This window comes from Ctenocephalides felis, unplaced genomic scaffold (genome assembly GCF_003426905.1).
Source record: "Ctenocephalides felis isolate EL2017-DRISC unplaced genomic scaffold, ASM342690v1 CF-g0.4_SCAFFOLD_01492, whole genome shotgun sequence".
Lineage (NCBI taxonomy): Eukaryota > Metazoa > Arthropoda > Insecta > Siphonaptera > Pulicidae > Ctenocephalides > Ctenocephalides felis.
The window spans coordinates 1,063,706-1,088,515 of NW_020537646.1; the positions used below are offsets into that span (position 1 = coordinate 1,063,706).

Sequence of the window (24,810 nt, forward strand, 5' to 3'; positions counted from 1 at the left end):
TATATTATATGAAAAATTGTAATTTCTCACATATTCAACATTTCAATCGCCAAAATTTATATGTGGTTGCTGTACGAACATTTTTGCACCATGATTAATTTGATAACTCTTATAAATTTTGATCAAGCTTCTGATTTCAACATTTTTGCAATTGCACACTATCTTCCAAGTTTGTACATACTTTAATGCAAAAACTAATTTCTTATAAATTTAAAAATATTTTTATGTGGTTTTTGGCACTAATATTCTGGTATGTAGTTCTAAACTTAATCTCTTATAAAATGTTCCTATTTCTGTGCATATAGTTAAGTAAGAATTGTGGTCTCTTACACATTTAAAAAAAAAACTCGATTTGTAGATTAATAAATGCAAAATAAAAATGAATGATAACTAAACTTCTAAAATAATTTACAAATAGATGTTATGAAAAAATACGAAGTGCGACGAAAATAAATTATGAATCCTTAATTTATTTTCAATTTATTAAAATATTTTGTCATGAATATAATTTTCTTTATCAAAGTTTGGTAGAACGTTGAGATTTGAGGTGCGTGCTGATGAGTTTACAGCACTGAAAGATCTTAAAGAAGTTTTATTTTCTACGATTGTTAGCAAGTTTATCTACATTCCTCCTTGCTTGAAACATAAATTTTCCTCCCATCCATAAAAAGTTAGATTAGCAAAACCAAAAGAAAGCATCTCACCTTATACCTTTTTATCTCCAATATTTTTTTTAGTAGCTATTGTATCAGTGGAGAACTTATACACGTAAAAGACAGATGCAAAAATATTTTGAAATTAAGTTTTTTATTGCTTGGTTTGTTCGAGCGAGAAAATGTTTGAGATCATATATTTCATGGCAAGCACCAGATGCAACTTAATTGCCGTCTTTATGAGAATATTCATCATAAAGCATATTTTATTATAGTCTATTTAAACAGCCATTATTTGGTTTGAAGTTCCACCTACTATAGCATCAACTTTTGCAGTTAATGATTTTCTGAGAAATGTAATAGGTCTTTCATATTAGAAATATGATTAAATAAAACAGATAAATTTTATAGATTAAATTGGTTATTGAATTGCACTATATTTTATACATTTTTAATGAAAATTATTATTTTTTTATTTATTCTTCAAATTTTTCAAAGGCATATTTTCTTTATCGCAGTGCTACAAAATTCATTGAGATTTATAATAATTAATCATGTTATAAAAAAGTTTTGGAAAGTCGAAAAGATGTGTATTTGTAAGAGTGTATATATACATAAATTCCATAATTTCTACAAAAACAAAACATGTATTCCTTACATCACATCAAATGTTTGTCATACAGATTAGAAAGGAGTCCCTAATCTCCAAAGTCGCGCACCCTCACGTTTTCTTAACAAAATCTCTGTAATACTGTTGGTATAAATGTAAATACAAAATACTCGAATTTTGATTATTCAATTTAATATGTATAATAACATTTCCGAGCTTATTTATATGCTGATTATGCTTAGATGTAATATATATTTGCTAGATATAACACGTATATAAATTCATGATCATCTTTTGACATATGTCCGTCCTTCGTCATATAATAGATGTAGAAAAGAAGGATATTGTTGGGATTGTGACGTTAGGTATTCACATTTAATATACATATTTGATGTATTTTATGGATGTAAATTATTTGTAAACTAACAGAGATACTATGTTCCGAACTAAACTTAGTTTTAAATATATCATAAATAAAATTATCATTACCCAATTGTTTTGTGCAATTCATTTTTGATTCATTTGAAAAATCAAGTAAAAAACATAAAAAAAAAAATCAAATATTGTTCTGGATTAAATCATGTATAATTCTGACAATTTCTATCTCATTTCAAACATATCTCAAACTAGTTAATTTTTGAAAACATGTATTTAAAATCCACCAACCCACAGAGAGATTTATAACACGAGCTAAGATTACTTGAATTCTGCACGCTCGAAATGTTTTTCTTTTATTATTTGATTCAACATTTATTATTCAGAGCATTCTTACGAGAAAAGTCTTATACTAAACTTAAAATATGATACAATTCTTCAGCCATGACACCACTTATAACGACTGCTTGTTTCGGAAACAGAATTTCGAAAAATATCGTGACATCTTGACGTTCTCTGGCAGGATATGAGAGATGGCTACTTAAAATTAATGCGGAATCTGACATTTATTGTAAGAGATACTTTGTTATGTGATCTTTTTATTTCTAATTAGTGCAGGTATCGAGCTAAATATAATTAAAAAAAACAATCGGAATAAATTGCGAAAGCGTATTTGATCCTCTGTTAATTAACTCTTTGTTCGTTTAAGAGAACTGATTGCAGGAAGTGCACAATGAGGATATTAACGAAAATCAATATCCGTTTTGTTACGCTCTGCTTGACATCAAATTTAGACTTGCTTTCTGACTAACTTTCACAGGGAGCTTTTAGATTAATCTGTATACAAAATTGCTAATGAAAATTGCCCTACGAGTAGGCTAATATATTCAATAATTAGTTTTTAACAGTTACGTGAAATAGTATTTAATGCGATTTGTGAAAACTTTTCAGGCAGTATAAGTCATAATCATAAACTCTAGATTTTTATCAATATCTTAATTAATATATATAAGTGATTAATTGGAAATACTATCAATTATGTATTTAAAATGCATTTAATATATAGTAATTTATTCTACATGCTCATTTTAGAAGTTCTTCATAAAATATTTTATATTTTCAAAAAATAGTATTTTATTTTACATAACTTTTTATATTAATACTATGTACAGTAAACGTAATATTTTATGATATTTCGTCATGGATGAGCACTAAATAAAATAAACTACCACTTATCTATGAATAAAACATATTCAACCATTGTTTGAAAAGCTACAATATTCTGCATAAACTGAATTTTATAACATATTCATATTCAATATTATATTTTTCATATAGATGACGTTTATTATAGCTTTTATACATATACATTAGGGTGGTCCTTTATATGATTGTTTTCAAAATTTCTTGCTTCCAGGGGCTCAAATGCTTACAAATTGGTGAAAAATAATTATCTAGAAGTTTTAGCTTTTAACATTAACTTCCAGATAGTCGGCACTTTTACCAAAGTTTCTATGGAAATAACATGGGTAAAATTTTATTTGTTTTATAACTTAGCGACAAGTGAATCAACATTTTGAGAATAACATTGTATTTGCATATTTTGATCGTGAATTAAAAAATTATAATAAAAATTTAATATATTTCATAAAATAAGTATTTACTTACTTAACCAAGTAACTTTAGTTAGAATGCGGACTATGTTAGAGTTAATATTAAGAACTAAAACTTTCAGAGATTTTTTTTTTATCAATTTGGCATTTGAGCTCCTGGAAGCAAGTAAATTTGAGAACATCCGTATTAAAGACCATTCTAATATACTTATATGTTAAATTTTAAAAGGAAATGATAAAATTCAAAGAAAAAATTGTCTTTGGATTATTTATAATATTTTTATTAGCTATGAAAAGCTTAATAAACTGTTGCAATTGATTATAAATATATTTGTCAGTTTGAAAACTACTAAATATATATGCTACATACATACTATAACAAAATGAAAAATGTATTATCCTAAATAAATAATCGTGTAGAACTTCTTAGCTTAGGGCATATGTGACTGGTATAAAGGTTCAGGTGTTAATATTTTTTAACTTTTAATTTTATCTCTTCTAAGATCTTAAAAAGGGCGAAATTCCGCGTTGAAAATAATTATATATAATTTTTTTATAATAAAAACGGAGGCTTTTGAATTCCAAAATGTGAAGGATATATATATACTGTCGTGTATATCTAGAAAAACCTTCTATCAAAAAGTTTTTCACCACAACATATGACATAGTAAAGCTCAGATTGCTGAAACTTTACGGCGTCCACGGCTTGGTTCGTTTTTAATTTAGACCGAACACATTTTATAAAAGCTTATATTTTAATATCGTACCTTCGAACCGCAAAACTTTTGTTTACGGGCCTAACTTTGTCGAACTAAAACTGGAGGTTTTCCATTTGAGCTTTATGATACACAGTTATTTTATGGAATTTCTTTATACACATCACATAAAAATATTATGTCTAAACATGTATTTATGTCATATAATCGTTGGGACTTATAAAACTTTGTTACAAAGTAACTTTGTGTTTTATTGAGTTTGAAATATGTTTTATTAGAATTTTTACTGCCACGTGTATACCTATCTCGGTATAAACATATTTTGTTTGAAATTGAGATTGCATTCGGAAATGACTTTTCCATGCGCATGGTAAAAGGAAAAGCTATTACTAGCTAAAATGCAAGTTATGTAATATACTTAAAACAGGATTCAATTTTGTACAAAAATATAAAGATACTCATTATTTAATAAATCTTGAATTCATAGTTATCAAACCATCTAACTTTATGGATAATATTTGTGGCATAACCTTTACTAAGATGCAATTTATCTTTCTCGACTAATTGATCTCTGGAGAACATCTCAAGGGATGTATGTCTCAAGTTCCGTTATTAATCCACTGCTTCAGTATTAAAACGTATATATGCCGTAAGTAGCAATCATCACAGGAATATTTACACTGATATATTTTGAAGTTTAATTATATAATATCATCCTCATGCAGGATTATCATGATCTTCCTCGCACAAATAGATTGTCTTGAGATTAATTAACATTGGCACCTGAGATGAGCGCGTCGTCTGCCCTTCTTTAGTTATATGAAAGCTCTTGCTCGTGATACAAAATTAGTATTTAAAGTAATAACGTAGTAAATTTGTTCAATTTTGTACTGAAACTATTCAGAATGACTTGAAACGTAGAGGAAACATAAAAGTGCCAAATCGGATTTCGATATATTAATTAATAATAAAAATAAATAATCATGTAACTAGCATTATTTAAATAATATATAAAAAAATATTAAATTACTTAATATAAAAAAATATTAAATATCCAGTATATCATCATCCATTAGATACAATTCTTCATCCTATTTTATCATAATGCCTCGCACACTTGCAATTAGTAAGATAAACGCTAATATTTACATAAAATATAAATTATCCTGCAAAATGTTTCGTATTATCATAATATCACGTTGTGCTTGATTTAATAAAAACAAAACTGAATTTGTACGTGCCCGGTTTCCTTAAATGTCGTTTTCTGCTTTTTTGCTGGGCCTATGCAAAGCAGAAATAGCTATTAGAGCTCTTGGGATGAATTATTCAAGCCGGCCACAGCAGAGAAAATAAAAAATATAGAAAATGGTAACGAATATTATATAGAAATTTTTATGTATACTTGAACATTAAAAATTATAGTTAGTCTTATAAGTTTTCATGGGATTGGCACAAAAAAGAAATTAATATTTCTTTGGAAATTTTTATGTATTAAGTATATATATTTGAATAAAAACGGTTCAAATTAGTTATAGCTAGTTTAATATATTTTAGGAATATGTTTTTAGATTCAAAAATAATTAAAAATTATAAATTCAATAATATAAGGCATAAATGCACAATTTTGTTTAAGACAAGTCCAATTTTGGTGCCAACTTTATGTATTTTTTAAAACCATATATTTATTTCAAAATGATTTATTTATGATACAGCATATTTTATATATCTTTAAAAACATTAAGATATTTTTTCTGTACATATAATTAAAAATTCATAAAATATTGTGTATACATATTTGTCTCTACATATTCACGAGATTATATAGACATTTATTCATACATAAGATATAAAACCGTTTATTGGCCATAATTTCGAGACTGTATCTCATAAACGATAAAATGGTGAAAGACTCTTAAATTATGATATATTTTGGCATATCTAAATCTGACGCTTTCGATAAATTATACTATTAGTTCTATTTTACGACAGCAGTTATTTGAGATGTCTAGAAATCTGTTTATTTTGACATAAAACGTAAATGTAATTTAGGAATTCTTGGAAAAATCTTCATCGTGTGTAAGAAGAATATTTTTATGTATATTTCCATAGCAGCAATATATTGATGATTATATTTTTATACATTACATGTAATGTGGTCACATAGACAGAATAGATATGAGTAAATAACCCGTAAATACATAATTATATATAATTAATAATATATATATATATATATATATATATGTATATATATATATATACATATATATATATATATATATATATATATATATAATTTCATGTCCTCTTAGAGACTAAAAATAGTACCATATTCTCCATCTTTCAATAGCCTTAGGCCATCGCTTTAATCTGCTAAAACACGAAATGTACTTATGAATAATTAAATATTTATTTCATTTAGACATGAATTTTAATACAGAACAAATGAAATATCATACTTCATATCATAAACTTCAAAGATTTTATTTACATCATCAATTTCGACATATTTCACAATTTGCCTGTTTAATTGACTCACACTTACTTACAATTGATGATTTCTTCAGAATTGAGTTCCAACGTAATTGAATTTTAAGTAATATGTAATTTTTGATTATTTTTGTTTGTAGTTGCTGATTTTGAAAAAGAATTCATATAACTTGAATTCTCTATCATCACAAATAAAGTATTTATTTATTATATAGAATATATGTTTGTTTCTTCAGCTATACTCATTTTTTATTCATATCAATCTGTTTATCATCTGGGGTATAATTTCATGTTGTGCAGAGAAATAATCATTGCATAGACGTCAAGTAATAACTCGTGCAGTAATTGCAATTAAATACGTTTACCATTCAAAATCTAGATTAATTCGTATTACCAATGAGTGAAATTTTGCAATAACTATGTTCATTTCCGAAACGATAATAATTCATTAATGCTCAATTCTATTTCTCGATTATTGATAATCCCATATAAACTCTCCCATTGACCCTCTATGTAGCGATTATATATTGAATTTCCATGCTACGGTAATTGTCTCTATTGCATGTTCGGAAGCAGCAAATTAAATTAATCACATACGCAATATGTGTGTTTCACTTGTTATATAAATTTTGTGAAATAATCCGATTGCATTTCATTTGTAATATTAAATAAAATCAACTTTCCGTGAAATATTATTTACTTTAATGCTCTTCATTTGTTTACAAATGACAAATTATTATGAAGCTACTGAAAATAGTGTGAATGGCGTGATCACAAAATAGTTTTGTTGATATTAATAAAATATTACATCTGATTTCTAAAAGTATGAATGAGTAACTTAATCGCTGTTAAACAGGTATAAGTAGCATTTTAAGGCGAGTTGCAACAACTTTCCAAAACGTGTAAATAATCGACTAAATCAATAATAAATGAGATTGGCCTTTTTAAAATTGTTATGGCACAAGTTTGAAATTTTGGCACGCCCTATTATTTTAAATTTTAATAAATTTTATCATTGAACCTTATTTTGTACGCTTATAATATTTTAAGATGTTTGTTAATATAATAAAAAAAATCTTTCATCAATTAATTACGAAAAGAAATGGCTGACCAATCTTTACCATTAATATGGTTATTTTCATCGACTGATATCTTAACAACTTTTGAATTTTAAAAATTAGTTCAGAATTTTTAACTGAAATTTTTTCATAGAGTTACATCGGAGTGCTTTCAAATTTTTGAAATCGGTTCAGCTTTTGAGATAAGTTCGATGAAATGTGTAATTTTTGCACCTATTAGCACATATACTTTTTTCAATTTTGGTATCGAACAATTTGGAGTGTAACGTTGAGAAAATACGTAAAAAACGTTAGTCATACTTCCTTAAATTTTATCTATAATTAATTCCATACTCCTTTATTTATAAATTTTGCATGTATTATTATTACCAATTATGTGATATTAAACATGTATTTTTATATTTATGAATATGTAAATGATGTAATTTGATGCAATTATAAGTTGTCGATGTAATCAATAATTTATAACTAAACAAAATTTAGTCGTTGTGCTACTAAGAAGTTATTGAATAACGTCAAACCTGTATTTTCCATAACGTAGTTTGTCTTTTAAATATTAATATTTATTTATTTCACAATTCTCAATATGTTACACATATTTATATACAATTACGTTTAATAAATCTTTTCATCTTTGAGTTCTGTTTATGTTAACAGAATTTTGTGTCTTTGCGAAAACAACCTTTAGCCATTTTATGTTGTTAGTGAAAACATGTATGCGATCTTGTTGACACTGTTTGTGTGCAAAACCTTCTAATTTTTTCTCTTAATTGCGAAAACTTTGTCGCGTTGTATAACCCGGCGAAATTGTTTGCATAGCTTTATGTAAACTATTTTTTATGAGTAGATATATAATGTATATACATATAACAAATACCAACACTATATTAAACCAAATCATGATCATCGGGATTTCAGTGAAATTGTACGACATATATATATATATATATATATATATATTATTTTACGTAGCAAACTAAACACTCAGTACATTCAGCTTTTAAATGATGTTTTACTAGAACACTTGTCTAATAGAAGTGAAACAAAGTACAAGCTTTTGCATACAATATTTCTCCTGAAATAAATATTCAACTCGTGTCACATATAATATTCGTTTTATTTCTCTCGTATATATTTCTACTTAAGGTGTATATAAATCCTTTACATTATTGGTATCTGGAATACATTTTGTCATTCACAACGAGAATGATATAAACGTCATTTAGATTCTTATAACCGCGCGGCAGAGCTTTTAAATGTTTTATTGATCGTGACAGGATATTTGTGAATAGCTCATTTGGAAGTCATACGGATTTTATAGGACTTGAAATATAATGTATAAAAAATATCGAGAGGAGTAATATGTAATATGTTTTATAGGCACTTTTTTCTTTGTAAAGCCTGCACGTAAATAACTTCGAATACCACTTAAATAAAATATGAGCACCTTCTGAATAAATGTCAAATTTTAACTGTGCAATAAAGCTTTTATATTACATACACACATACACACATATATATATATATATATATATATATATAAATTTTGCGTTTTGCAGAAAAGTTTACGAACCATTCACTGTATTATGATAATCTTCGAGATACGTCAATATTGATATTAAAGAAGCACGCCAGCCAGAAAGTTTTCTGTAAATCTTTTCCCTTTATATCTTGTCGTACTTCGTATGCTATAACATTAGGTTCTTGGAAAAAGTATGCTATTCGAGCCAAATCGTCTTCTAAAGTAGCGTCTGCAGCTGATATTTAGTGGTAAACATCGATTTTCTAGAACGAATATAGTACTACACTAAAATTTTGGGTTTTTCTTGCTTAGCGTTGCAAATTATTATTACATCCACAAGTAGACAAAAAAGTCTGTATTTTCATGAATATTTATAATGTTTCTCTACACATTTCTCAGTTGTTCGAATTCCATACATAATTACTTCGCTGTCTGTATTTATTGAATGTTCTAAAGCCCTCGAAACGTTTTAGTTTATTCAAGTTTATTTTATTTTATGTTTTTTTGTTCATTATTTTTATTTCATTATTTATTGTTCATAGTTTATCGTACTTATTATATAACCTTTCCATATAATATATATTTTATAGTGATATTTATGAGAAAACGCTCATTATTTATTATTAAAGTTTCTGTTTTACTTAAACATATTAATATGTAGCATTTCATAACTCAAAATGAACTAAAGTTTTTGAACTCGTAAAATTTAAATTTATTTCAAACTAGCACTAAGAAGTCTTCTAACTTTGCCAGCTAGCACTCCATCTACATATGCGCTTAAGTGAACTTCAACTTATATTATAGAGAATTCATTGCTCCAGGAATCTTCCATCTAATTTCTAGGAACAGAACTTCAAAGATACATGATTAAACTTTTCAACGTTTGATTCTGTTCTTTGCATCATTAATGTAATTGCTTTTTCTTGTATATTTGTTTCTACACTACAAATTGGCAAAATATTTCAAAAACTAGCTGTAAGTGGAATTCTGTCTTAAGGCAATTAGGGCATCGTGCCTTAAGGCAAATTGCTGGAACTTCCCGTACCAAAAATTATTATTTTTTTAAAAACGATTAACATTTTTGAAAAAAATTTAATTAAAAAAAAATAGATTTGAGAAACTACAAATTTGACAAAAAATTACTTTTTTTTTGAAAAAAAAATTTATATGAAAAAAAATATTTTTTTTTGAAAAAAAATTTTTTTTTTGGATACAAAAAATTTTTTTGAAAAAAATGTTTTCTTCATTTTGACATATTTTGGAAATTCTGAACTTTTTTTCAAAGCAATCGCACTGCTTGAACTGCTTAGAGACGAAATGTCAAAGCGCGCATGTGCCGCGCCGCCGTCTAACGCATAAGCATTGGTACGGAACCCATAAAAATGTAAAAAAAAAATATACTTATTGTTAAAATCTCTATAAAATATCTGATAATTTGATGTGCATATGTCTAATGATAATTTTTAACCGCCGAACAGCATTATTTTTTACTTTTTTCATTAGATCTCCGAAACCGCTAGACCTACCTCCATGAAAATTTGATCAATTCTACATCTTGTCAATACAAGTAAAATGTTTTTTGAATTATTCAAATCGGACGCTCTGTTCTCTTAAAAACGGAGGTACCGTTCTTGTCACTTTTTGCCCCGTATCTTCGGAACGGCTAGACCTGCCTTTGCCAAAAACTAATCAGCACGTCTCCTTATCAATACGAATCGAATGTTTTTTGAATTATTCAAATCGGTTGATCCGTGTTCCCGAAATCGTCGACGAAAATTTGTATCCGCACATACATACACACACATACATACATACATACATACATACATACATACATACCAAAAAAACCAAAAAAACAAGAGACAGGTGACGTAATTATGGACGTCGAGCACGATGCGGCAAAAGCCGCTATAGTAAAAGGAGGCAAGAAGGTTCCCGGAAATCTTCACCGTGACAGAGTAAACTCTGCACCATCGACTAGATGTCGTCAAACGCCGATGGAGAGACTTGGCTCCAAAATTGACGAGCTAGCGGAGTATGTGAAAGATAGAAACAATGTTCACAGCAGAATAAAGGAGCTAATTAGGTCGATTGATACAGCATATAGCCTGGCATTGAAAGAATATACGGCAACCCCCAAAGCTCTCGAAATGACAGTGCAAACCACACAGACCTCTCCTGAGAAAACTATTAAACCGGGTGTAACTCAGACGCCAACTCCTAAGACCCAGGAGCAAAATACAAACAAAAGGTTGCTATCTTCACTTAGTCCCACCTCTGACGCGGAAACACATCCGCCTAAAAAATCGGCTGTAGAAAATAACTGGACGAAAGTGGTTCGACGAAGTTCGAAGAAGAAAGGAGCCCGAGATCCGAAAGAAACCTTGGAGGAAACCGAGAAACCGGAAACCAGAAAAATTGAAACAAATGATAGTGCTGAGCACAGAAACAACCATCATAGGACAACTCGGAGGAAACATAGAACCAAGGCTGTTCTGGTTCAACCAGCTGAAGGACGAACGTACGCTGACATCCTTAAGGAGATCAAGGAAAAAGTAAACCCGACAGAGACTGGCGTGGACATAAAGTCCATCAAACAGACAAGAAATGGAGGTGTATTACTGGAAATGAGTCCCAAGTCCGAAGATAGTGCAGCCTTTGCAGCTGCTATAAGGGCAGCAACTGAAAACATAGGAACAGTGAAATCACTGACGCCGCTGACGACGATAGAGATTCTTGACCTTGATGGTGTCTCTACCGAAAATGACGTTCGCAAAGCACTCATTCGGGACTTTACGACAAAACTGGAAATACGACGAGTGAACTTGACCAAAGTCACATCAAGAGGACAACGAGCGGCCTTCTGTGAGATAGACGAGGCTAATGCAATCAAAGCCCTAAATGGGGCCCGCATAAGAATTGGGTGGGTTAACTGTCGCATTCGCCCAGTTGTTAAAGTAGCCCGCTGCTTTAGATGCCTCGGTTTCGGACACCAAACGCATAAATGCGGGGGACCAGACAGAAGCAAGTGTTGCTACAAATGCGGCGGGGAAAATCACAAGTCTGTAGACTGCGCAGAAAAGCCAAAATGCTTTCTATGTACAGTAGACAAAGAAGATCGAAACAGCGTGAGCCATGTCGCCGGATCCGGTACCTGTAAAGCATTCCGTGTAGCACTTGCCGAAGCCACGAGAGAACAGAAATGACGCGATTTCTACAAGGTAATCTGAACAGATGTGCCTTGGCGCAGAATCTAATGCGCCAACGTATCTTTGAAGATAAGATCGATATCTGCCTTATCTGCGAGCAATATATGAATATTCAGAATAAAGCATGGTTCGCAGATAAATCTGGCACGGCAGCAATATGGATCACAAACTCAAAGAAGATCACCATCAATGACAACGGAAGCGGCGAGGGTTTCGTCTGGATCAAGACTCCCACGACCTACTGTGTAAGCGTCTACCTCTCACCAAATGAAGGGATTAGCGTATTTCGCCAGAAAATGGCAAGCATAGAAGACACTCTCGGCAAATTCGACGGAGAAGTCATTGTAGCTGGTGATTTCAACGCGAAATCGGCAGAATGGGGGGCCGAATACTCGGACACTAGAGGAAATGACGTGGCAGACTTTGCTGCAAGATTAGACCTTACTGTGTTAAATACTGGAAGTATTACAACCTTTAGAAGACCAGGGTATCAGGAATCTATTCTCGACATTACGTTTGCTACTCCAAGGACGGCGAACATGATTGGAGACTGGACTGTATCTGAAGAGTATAGTGGCAGTGATCACCAACATGTGACATTTAGTATTGGATCCGGTCCGACTCGACCAAGCAACTTTTGCAAACGAAGGTGGAATGCCAAGAAGCTTGACCAGGAAGCGTTGCGAGCAGCCCTCGAGCAAAACGCATCTACTCTCCAAGCTGATCCAAAACTAAGTACCCGCAGAGAAACGGAAGAAACGGTTCTTAAAACTATGAACGCTATTGTCACCTCATGTAACGCCTCTATGCCACGACCAAAAAATCAGCGTGTGCACAGTCCAGCATATTGGTGGTCATCAGAGATAGCAGAACTACGGAAAAGATGCCACGCATTACGTCGCCGCGCCACAAGAGCTGCAAAACGCTCCCCCTACCAAGATTTGTATACAAACGAGTACAAACAGGCAAAAAAAAGCCTAAATAAAGCCATAAAAGCAGCTAAAGCCGGATTGTGGAAGGAAATCTGCAATGACCTTGACAAGGATCTCTGGGGCAAAGCCTATCAAATCGTTACAAAACGACTTGGTAGAGCTTTACCAGAAGCACCGAAATCTCCTGCTCTGATGAATTCTATCGTAGCGGAACTATTCCCTAAACATCCGCCACGGAAAAGGAGACAATACGTGGAAAACAGTGAAACTACGCCCTTCACTGTCAAGGAACTCCAAGATGCGGCGAAAACCATAAAAACTGGCAAAGCACCAGGCCCTGATGGCATCCCAGCCTCAGTGATCAAGATTGTAGCCTTGGAATTTCCGTATATTCTTCTGAACGCCTACAATGCCTGTCTGGCGACCGGAACCTTTCCTACGGTCTGGAAGCGGCAAAGATTGGTTCTAATAGACAAAGGTAAGGGAACCCCTGTAACGCCATCGTCGTTTCGACCACTCTGCATGTTAGACATCGCCGGAAAACTGCTTGAGAAACTTATTCAATGCAGATTGCGCAACGACATTGAATGCGCCGGAGGTTTTGCTAAGAACCAACACGGATTTCAAAAAGGACGATCGACGATCGGCGCGATTAGGAAGGTAACGGAAACAGCAAGAGAAGCATGGCGTGGTAGTCTTAAAGCTCGTAAAGTGTGTCTCCTTCTCACATTCGACGTTAAAAACGCGTTTAACAGTGCGAATTGGGAGGATATTTTACACGCGCTAGAGCATAATTTTGACGTAAAGCCAGAAAATCTAGGATTAATAGACGACTACCTCGATGGGAGAACGTTGATAGTGGAAACGACGGAAGGTCATCAAGAACACGAGGTTACAGCTGGGGTACCTCAAGGCTCAATCTTAGGAGCCGATTTGTGGAACGCTGTCTACGACGAGCTCCTGGAGATTCCCTTGCCGAAGCAGGTGGAACTCACGGGCTTTGCGGACGACGTCGCAGCCACAATCGTAGTGGACAGCATTGAGGAGGCTGAACTACTCGTTCGAGAGACCGTCGACACCATAGAGACCTGGCTTGAGAAACACCACCTAAAACTCGCCAAACAAAAAACGGAGATGGTTGTCTTGACCCGACAAAAATGGTTTCCAAAACCATTCACCGTAGACGTGGGAGAGACAACTTTGACGTCGACAAGGGCCTTGCGCTACCTGGGAGTAATGATAGATGAGAAGCTATCCTTCCGTGAACATCTCGATAGTGCATGCATAAAAGCTAGCAAGACAGTATCCAACCTGTCAAGGATTATGGCTAACTGCATGGGACCACGAACCCGAAAGCGACGAGTCTTGCTTGAGGTAGTCCATTCTGTATTGCTATACGGAGCGGAAATATGGGCGGATATCCTCAAGCAAAAGACTTATCGGCGCAAAATATCGGCAGTGCAAAGACGAGGAGCTCTGAGAGTTACCTGTGCCTATCGCACGGTCTCAGAAGCAGCCGTACTGGTAATAGCAGGAGCCACACCGATTGACTTGCTAGCTTTCGAGAGAGTAAAACTCTACGACGCTAAATTAGGTGGCGAAAATTCCACAGAAACAAGGTCGAGAATTAAAAATGAAACGCTACAAGAGTGGCAAGATCGGTGGACGTCAGGAGAGACGGGCAGATGGACGGCGCGCCTGATCCCGAACATTAGCGCCTGGCTCTCTCGAAAATACGGCGACACAGATTTCTTTTTGACCCAGCTACTGACAGGACATGGACAGTTTAATGCGTATCTTTTTAAGATGGGCCTGCATAGCACGCCAATGTGCAAATACTGTCCAGAAAAAATCGACGACGCTGAGCACACGTTTTTTGAATGTGCTCGGTGGAAGGAATATCGCAACAATGCCGAGCACATTATAGGCACCAGGCTCACCCCCTCAAGTCTTGTGACCTATATGCTGAAACAAGAAGAAAACTGGTCAGCTGTAGCAGCTTATGCACAGCATCTTTTGAAGGCTAAAACCGGAGAAAGGGACCAGTAGTCGAAAACAGGCGTCGCAAGGCGCAGCACGGACTGGATTGATGTAATGCTAACGCGGTTCCAATCCAGTCCTCTCCGTACCATCAGCGGGGAGAGGGGAGAGGAGTGTTTTTTTTAGTGGGTAAAAATCTCCACACTGCCGTCCGTCGTTGTCTGCTGTAGGATGGACAGTGGAGTATCAACGATGGCGGTGTCTTATGAAGATTTTTTTTCGCACCTCTATAAAAAAAAAAAAAAAAAAAAAAAAAAAAAAAAAAAAAAAAAAAAAAAAAAAAAAAAAAACATACATACATACATACATACACACACACACACACACACACACACACACACATACATCCATTTTTTCTAAGGTATGCCAAAATGTTCAGAAGGTTTTGAAACGTCGAGAAATGCAAAAATTTTCATTTTCGATTTTTTTGCGATTACTATAACTTACCCTACGGGAAGTTAATAACTTTAATCATTTAATTTGGCGGTGAACTATTATTTTAAGAAAACAAATCATCGTAGTCAAAATAAACAGTGTATAATATGTTGCTTATAAATTTAACCACCATCGTCAACTATTATACACATTTATATAATGATAAATTATAAATTATATATTGAAAATAGCATTGAAAATATGTATAATATTTAAAAACAATAATGTAAATAAAGTCATACTTCAAATATGACATGAAATGAAGTAATTGCTGATTAATAAATTCTATAATATTCGTTTATGTTAGACAACGCCTAAACAAATATTGTTTTCGAAACTTCACTCATCATGTAATTGTGTTTGAAGAACTTCATGAAATTAAAATTAACTTACATTCATTGACTGCTTGTACTTTTTTTACTTTTTTTCTGGCGATATAATCTCATTCTTTGAACAGCTGTAATATCTGTTTTGCTTAAAAAATATTTTCCATTTTAATAACTTCAAAGATTTAAAGAAACTACGAATAATATAGAAATAAGTTCTAAACAATAAACTTACGTTTAGTACACGGCACAAATTTTTGATTTGTTTTATTATTTTCCAGGAACAGGGTGAAAAATTCTTCTGATTGAGGTATTTTTCATTAAATCAAGATTTGTACTACGATGTAACTTTAAAATATAGTTTATCTATGTCGATTTCCTTGTTGGTATTGGTACGCATACAACGTTGATGCCGGTACGCATACAACGACAGATCTCTATTCACATACACGACGACTAATCACAATCGACCCGTATAGAAATGATATCATCGAGAGCGAATGACGAATCATTGTCACTCGACTCTTATCTTATCTTATCTGCCGTAACGCACTTCCGTTGCATTTGTACGGATTTACACCCTAGTCGCGTCTAAAGAAGTTTTACTTCAATAAAATACCTGGTTTCTTAGTTCTCCTTAATAAACTATTTCCCATCAAAAATCATTCATTTTCTCATAAAACATTCCTTCAGAACCAGTCCACTTGACATAAATACTGCTACGCAGAGGGCATAAACGGAGCGAAACACAACGTGACTGGTGGTCAGACAAAAACGTCTGACGAGTTTCATCAGGCGAGAACAATTTGTTTTACTTCCATTCCGTTGTTAGAAAACAATTGTCATATTCAACGTACATGAAAGTTGCAGACTGGTGATAAATGGAGTTGCCACTTCAGCTGGCCTTCTTTATGGTTCGGATAGTTTTTATTGATGATGTACTTGGGAAAAATATTTTCGCTTTTCCATTATCAGGATAATTGAGAGTAGGCTGTTTGGTGAAATGGTTATTGTATACTTATTAGTATTATTAATACTGCGTAAGTGGCGTTTTGATTTAATACAAGTAGCATGAACCATCATTATATTATATTTGGAAAACACTTTTCGTGGAACTGTAGTATTAGCTAGAAGATCAGTAAATTAATTTTTGAAAAAGAAAGTTTAAATTTTGACTTACATACACATACTTATTTCACGTTTAGTGTTTAACGATTGAGAATTACTTGAACAAGATTATTACTAGCAAATTGGATTTTCTAGCTCAAACATGAAATTCTTGTTGAACGGCTAAATTCTGTATCAAATTTGTATTTCTAATATATGTCTTTTTTGCATTTTTGTTTGCAGTTAGTATCTGTATTAGATTTAGATTTAAATTCAGATTTGGATTTAGATTTATCAGATATACAATTCACAATTTTACAATTAAATAACAAAACAACCAAATATAAAATACAAATAGAGGAGTGCTAAACTAATTTAATTTTGTGTCTTGATTTTATGAAACTTGATATTACGTCTTCGTTTAGAGCATCTTCAAAAGTTGAGGTCCTGTATATCCATTAATTCGCAGAAATTATTAAAAAGTTTAGAAGCTTTTCTAAAAAAAGGAGCAGTACCAGAGACGAAGAAAAATATTTCACAGCTAAGTAATACTCAGTTATAGCCAAAAATTTCTGTATTTGTAAGATATCACATATAATTAGTAACAATAGATATTTATAATATGAAGGGGATGGTCACTGTATTTCTTGAAGTCAAAATTAATATATTCAGAAATGTCATAAAAACTGTTGGCTTTTAGTAAATTAATCAAAACGTTGTAGTAAACGTAGTATTAAGCTTAAAAGTCGATCCTTTGATAGTTCTATTCCCTGTGAAATAGTGGGAATTAGACATGGAAGATAAATTAAAATACTCGAGATTATTTTTTATAAAGAGAAGTGTAATAAGTAGGAATATGTTAGGAACGGTAAGAATGTTATACTTCTGAAAAATATTTCTACAACTTGTCATCGAGTTAAGAGAGAACATGATTCTTAGTACTCTTTTCTGAAGTTTGAAAACATGTTTTAGTTGAAGTTTTAAAAAGTGATTGTAAAATGAACTATTAGCAGTAAATACAAACACGAAAATTTGTATACAATATTACTTCATATCAAAAACAGCTATACATTGTTTTGCCAGGGGTATTATTATTATAATTCAAAGTTATTTTCTATTGAAAGTACATGAACAGTTTCAAAACACCTGCAGACTAATGTTACTTGAAATACAGCATTATAGAAGTCAGAATAAATAGAATTTCTGCTCTATTTATATTTTCATTTTATGTCATTTATCTAAATATAAAATAGCAAAATATCACATAGAAATATAAAATTAAAAATACCATGAATACGGTTCTCAAGTCGACCCTACTTTGTATATCGTCTGCGCAGTCATAGCAGAGCCTTCACCTGGGAATTTCTCTGCTGTCAAATTAAGTCTCGTCAAGCTAGTAAGGTAGAGAAACCTTGATCAAAATATTGAGTTTCAAATATTTAGATGAGAATATAGTATTCTATTCAAGGTATTTTCAAAAAACAATGAACAAAATTTAGAAACTAGTTGGTATTGGTATTTAGCCTTGAGGCAAGTTACATGAACTTCCCGACATGTGTAAATAATCGACTTAATCAATAAAAAATAAATTAATTTATGAGTGATTAAAAGTATTCCGAGTGGTTTATTACACATCATTGAAAACGAACGAACACGTTAATTAGGAGTATTTTCAAAAAGCAACTTTTCAAAAATCAACATTTATTATATTTGAACCAGTTTCCGTAGGATTTTAATGGTTTAGTATGTATATTAAGACCAAGTACTATATTGTTTTACCAAGAAAATCGTCTAATTTTAATTTTAGCTAACGTCAAAAAAACTACTAATTTTCTCAAACTTTGATGAATTTTTAAAATTAAATCACTTGTCGTAAGGCCGTAATATTACAGTAAGCTCTATAAGACCATGATATATATCGCTAAAAAAAATCCATAAAAATCGGCTTAAATTTTTTTTCAACAGTTAATTACAAGAAAACGTCTCGGTAGATTTTCACCTAAAACTAATCAGTACCATTCCCAACTAATATAATATCTTTCGAACAGTTTTTGATTTTTTAAAATCGGTTCGGTAGGATGAGCTTAAATGTGGATAAAAAGTTTAACACTTTTTTTCAAATTACAAAGAAACGGCTTGGCAGATCGTCGCACAAAACTGACAAACGATAGTCCATCGAAATACATAGAATGGCTTTTAAATTTTTTGAAATCGGCCCAGCCGTTTTCAAGAAAACGTCGATTTACGGCAAAAAATCTGTTCACATACACACACACATACTTTTTCCAAATTTGGTCTCATTCGATCAGAATGGCTTGAAACGTCGAGAAAACATAAAATTGGCGAATCGGATTTTTTTATGAAAACATAAACTTCTCCTTCTGGAAGTAAATTATTGATATAGATCTATATATTGGAATTTATCATTGTTCAATATTAGATGCATGCGAAATAAACCATGCACGTCAAAAAAATATAATTCTTATTTTAATCCTAATAAAATAGAACATTAATAGGAAAAGAGTTTATTGGAACTTCAATAGGGTTATCAGAAAAAGTTTGCTGCGGGTACTTTAAAACTATTCTAACCAGGAAAAAAATACTTATGCATTTATATTGAACAAACATCTTTAATTATGGGTCATTTACTGTGGGTCAAATTTGATCATAGATACAAAGCTATAATCTATTTTACTGTAAATATTATTTATTTACCATTATTATTTTTATCTCCAATTAGCAACTTTAGCGACGGCGACAGTATAAATCGCAGATGCAAAGTATTCCTAATAATAGTCAAAGTTAGGCCAAACTAAATTAGTTTTGTTGGTAGTTATACCCTCGGACGTGATCTCTCTATAAATATCATAAAGCAATTTCACGTACATGTTCAAAAGTTTCTTTAATAGAGTTTGGGCTAAATGTTGGGTATTACAATAATGGACTAATGTTTATTCAATAGTTATATGCGCAATTCAGAAACGTTGCGCTGAGTTGTGTTTATATAATATAATAATAATTTGGAAACGTGCTATGGGGATGTGCAATTAGTTTTGCCTCTGCTATAGATGGATAACTATAAAATCAAATTCATCCCAAGAAACTTTAACAATCTGCAGAATATCTTTGTAATTAGTAACTCCTCATTCGCCATGTTTACTGTTACTCGACCAACTCATTTATTAATTTGGCACTGATGAATGATGCATGTTCTACCGAAAGGTAGAATAATAGTTCGACTATAAATTATTTGCACTAGCATATCGTTCGTAAGACTCATTGTTAATTGACTAGTATATCATTTGAATAAAATCTATTCTGCAAAATGTTGTTTGTGAAGAGAGAAAACTAGGTTATCTAAACATTGAATGGAGATACAAATGAGGTAAATTATGCATGGAGGGAGGGATGTCAGGTAAATAATTCAAAATGCAGTTGTTATAAATTAAAATTCAAATTCAACTTAAATAAAAGAAAATGTAATATAAAATAGAAATAGAACTAAGATGTCTTTGTAGATGAATTACTAAACACAAAAAAAAAAACAAATACAAAATTTAACTTCACTATCTAAGTGTTTCTATAACGCGTAACATATGTAAATATTGAATCAAATCAAAGTATATTTTTTTATTCATATAAACAACACAACAGTCTATAATTGGTGACCCCAACCCAGTTATTTTATAATCAAATATACTTTTTCAAAATGTTTTTGTTTATGTGTGTGTACGTTTTCAATTTACATGAAACATGTTTCGTAATATCAGTAAAATTCAGGTTTGAATTTGTATACTGTATTTTTCTGACAGTAAAGCAGACGAACATATATGGTGCATATATATTCATTCTTTCAGAAAATAAATCATTTTACAACCTATGTACTAGAGATGGGCTTATTATATCCGAAGCCGGATCGACGCTTAAATACTATTGACGTCACTGATATATTTTGCACTGTAAAGTACTGTTATTTCAGGCTAAGGAAAAACCATATTAAATGTATTTTGTTTCGCGTATTTTTCGGTATGTATATTCCTGATCGCCGTCATTCACGGCCAAAGATTGTCGTAGTTCGAAATATGACTCCTTACTATTCAATAAATTATACATTGGAGCTATTCACACATGAACACAATTTCATTGTTCTGTATCTTTGAAGTAATATTTTTGTATTTTCTGAAAAAAAACGAATACCTAAAAGGTCATAAAACTGCCTGTGAGACGAGAAAGCGACAGCTTTCTTCCCAAAGCAAAAACGCAGTAACAGATTTAGTACCAGTTTAGGGAAGTCGGATATGACAAATTGGATGAGACATCTCCACTCGTATTCACTCCGAGGGAGGAATTGTATCGGAGTGAAAACTCCGGAGTGAGTTACCCATCTCTACTATGTACTGTGTATCGGATCTTCGTCTACGTAGATTACTATCCATAATCACATTTCAATGATCATGTATATATTTAAAAAAAATACATTTGCCGAAATCCAATTAATATATTCATACTGATTTTCAAATACAAGTAGTTATTACATTTTATACATCGAGCAGCAAAACAATTGATTTTAATGTGTATATATATGCTTCATGCTGTGCTCATAGATCAAATATGTGGTTGCTGTGTCTATCGCAAAATAAAGTTTATATTAAAATAATAAAATATGCAAATAATTTATAACGCGATATAAGTTTTTTATTTTCTTTACAAGGGTATGCGTTACTTGCATTCGTCGCCCCTGAGAGCGCACGGCGCTTTGACGTCGCGCAATTGCGTCATAGACGCTCGATGGGTCTTGAAGATCACAGACTACGGGCTTCCGTCTTTCTATGAGGCCCAAGGAATAGTACCGCCCCAAAAATCAGCAAGAGGTAAGTTGTTTATTTCATTCACATATTTATTTATACACCACTAGTTCTTTCCACAATTTTATTCATTTTATATATAAAAAAACCATTATCTTCTGCTTTTCTTAAACATATTATTTGCATAAATCTTATCAAGATCATGTTTCTTGACAGATGTTCTGAAGATGGAACGTACCTAGTCACGACAATAAATAAATAAAGTAATAGTTTTTTGAAAAACTTTTTTTCAATACTTTTTGGATTCTTTGTTCGAAGCTCTATAAAATATTTACAAATCCAAGACTCTACCATCTAATATATATATATATATATATATATATATATATATATATATATATATATATGTATATATATATATATATATATGAGAATATATCTGAATGACGTGTGAAATCAATTTGCACAAACTCCAAAAGTAACCACAATCCATGACGTTCCAAACGTGATATGGAATCTAACGATCTCATTCAAAATCAATTAAATTTGAAATCTAGAACACATTGCAATTAAGGTCATTCCCTGCAAATAACCTTATGATTTCATATTAATGACTGAGTTTTGCGCAGTTGTTCTACGTACCATTAATCATATGTCACGTCGTTAGAAAAATATTTATACTGGACAAATGAGGGTGTCAGATTTTGTAAACATGTTTATGGCATATAGAGCAACCTTCATATAATTCATCTTTTTTGTAATACATAGGTGATAATTAATTTTTCCTCAAAATAATATCACGTCCTTCATACCTGTGTTGTGAAAATATGATATTGATAGCTCCAGTTAACATTGGCTTTACCTTTTATCATATACCGTTTTTAACATATATATTAGAAAAATTGTGATATATTTAAATATAATATCAAACTTTGTTGAAAATGTCGTGTAGTTAAGTAATCTACCCAGTTCATAAGATTCTTTTTATAACTTATTATATGTCTGTGCATAATAATGCTTTTATTCAAATTACTGCAATGCATTTTCTATGAAGTTTTTTATCTTCAGTAGTAAAGCAGTTTCCACATAATTAACAAAATTTAGTGCACCCACGCTGATGGCAAAGCACAAGATAAAGCTGATGCAGACCATATTTTGATAAAATTAATTAAATTTTGCATTATATGGGCATGGTTGTTGCTGACATTTCACATGTTTATACGCACCGTCATACGCAAAATCAAATTAGACTTGACCTATCTAAAAAAAATATTTGTTTTGAATAAATGAAGACATATATGATGACATAAAAGCTGTAGGCAGACCAAGCCTAAAACAACAGAAGAGCAATTGAAATGATTGGAAAATATTCTTTATAAGATGTCAAGAAATTTGTAGCGTGTTATTTGGAATATTTAGTATTTGCCCTACTTTTTTGTTTATAACTGATTTATTATTATTCGAAATCTAAATATTGTTGCGCCTAAATTAAAACCGAGTATTGGTAACAGATATTGCCCTACAATATCATCTAACACTAAATAATAATAATCCAGTATCGATTTTTCTATCAAATGCATGAACCTCAAGTAAATGATAGCAACCCCCGAGAGGAATGAAATTATGGTATTGTCAGATTCAGTAGTTCAAAGGGTGGAAATTCTGGTTTATTGTCGTAACTGTGGCGCTATAATTATCACGGCAAAGTTGCTCCCATGACAACTAGAACTATGCAATATGCACAGCGCATAGTTACCAGGTTTCCTTATGTTAGACAAAGGGCTTCGGCAGCCCCTTTAGTACCCAAAGTGGGTGCATTGTTAATGCGCGTAACAAGGACCAAATAGTTTGTTAGTGATATGCGAATATTGAATATGTTTATTTACTATAGAAATACTTTGAATTGCACAATGAAGTCTGGAGCATCTCATCAGTGTCAAACACAATATCTAGTCACATATAAATACTTGAAAACATTCTATACATGTAGCAAAATAAAATTCATTTCACGACTCGTGTCGTATTGTTATTTAAATTTTTAATTTGCTTATAGTATTTTTCCTTGTATGACCATGAAAGGAGAAAACGCAGTACAAATGTGTTTCTCAAAGAGAAGGTCTTCTGTGCTCAAATTTATGACTCTTTTCAAATGAAATTTTACTATTTCTACTCAATGTATTAGTAATTTACTTCATCCCTATTTGCAAGTGATAAATGATTTCATTTATCACGATGAAGTATTAAATCCCTATAAATAGCGGAACAAATTCATTAATTAGTGATTTAGTAGCTTCATTATGTATATGAAAACTAATTCGATAATTAAGAGAAGAGAAGCTCTCGAATCATTAAGGAGACTAAAACGTATTTCCAAAGGGTTTATTTTTTGTTCAATCTTATTTGCGTAGGTAAATATCTTGAAAGGATAGGTTTTTGAAGCAAGGAGGATGGAATTGATAATGGATAAATAAATATAAAACAATTATAATCAGAAGCATGTACAATGGCTGAAAAAAAATCGCATTTGTCAATAATTTTCGTGTAACAAAATATTGAGTTCAAAGTTATTAAAATTCGCGTCCGGTAGTAGTACGGTTCAAATGACCGTTTTCAAATTTTTGATTGGTATTTTTTTTTACATTAAATGGAAGTGAATCGCCTTTAAACTTATTGGTTTCTTTATATGTAAGAGTAACACAATACATTATTCAATATTTACTTTTTTATTTTATTAAATAAAATTGTGGTTCGTCTTACCCAACGCGTCCAATAGTGCAAAAAACTATTAATTAACTTGAAGATTAAATACTAATGAAGCAAAACAAACATGAGCTAATTTTATCCATTTTTTTTTACAATTTTATAATTAAGGAAAAATTCGGAAACGTTACCAAAAAC

General features: G+C 31.6%; 1 protein-coding gene across 1 annotated transcript in view; it reads left to right on the forward strand.

Annotated features, from left to right (window-relative positions):
* LOC113370175 (retinal guanylyl cyclase 2-like) overlaps positions 1-24,810 on the forward strand; it is a 105,025-nt gene that overhangs the window by 69,798 nt on the left and 10,417 nt on the right. The window contains 1 exon segment of the mRNA XM_026610848.1: positions 21,819-21,978. Coding sequence (XP_026466633.1) covers positions 21,819-21,978 — 160 coding nt within the window.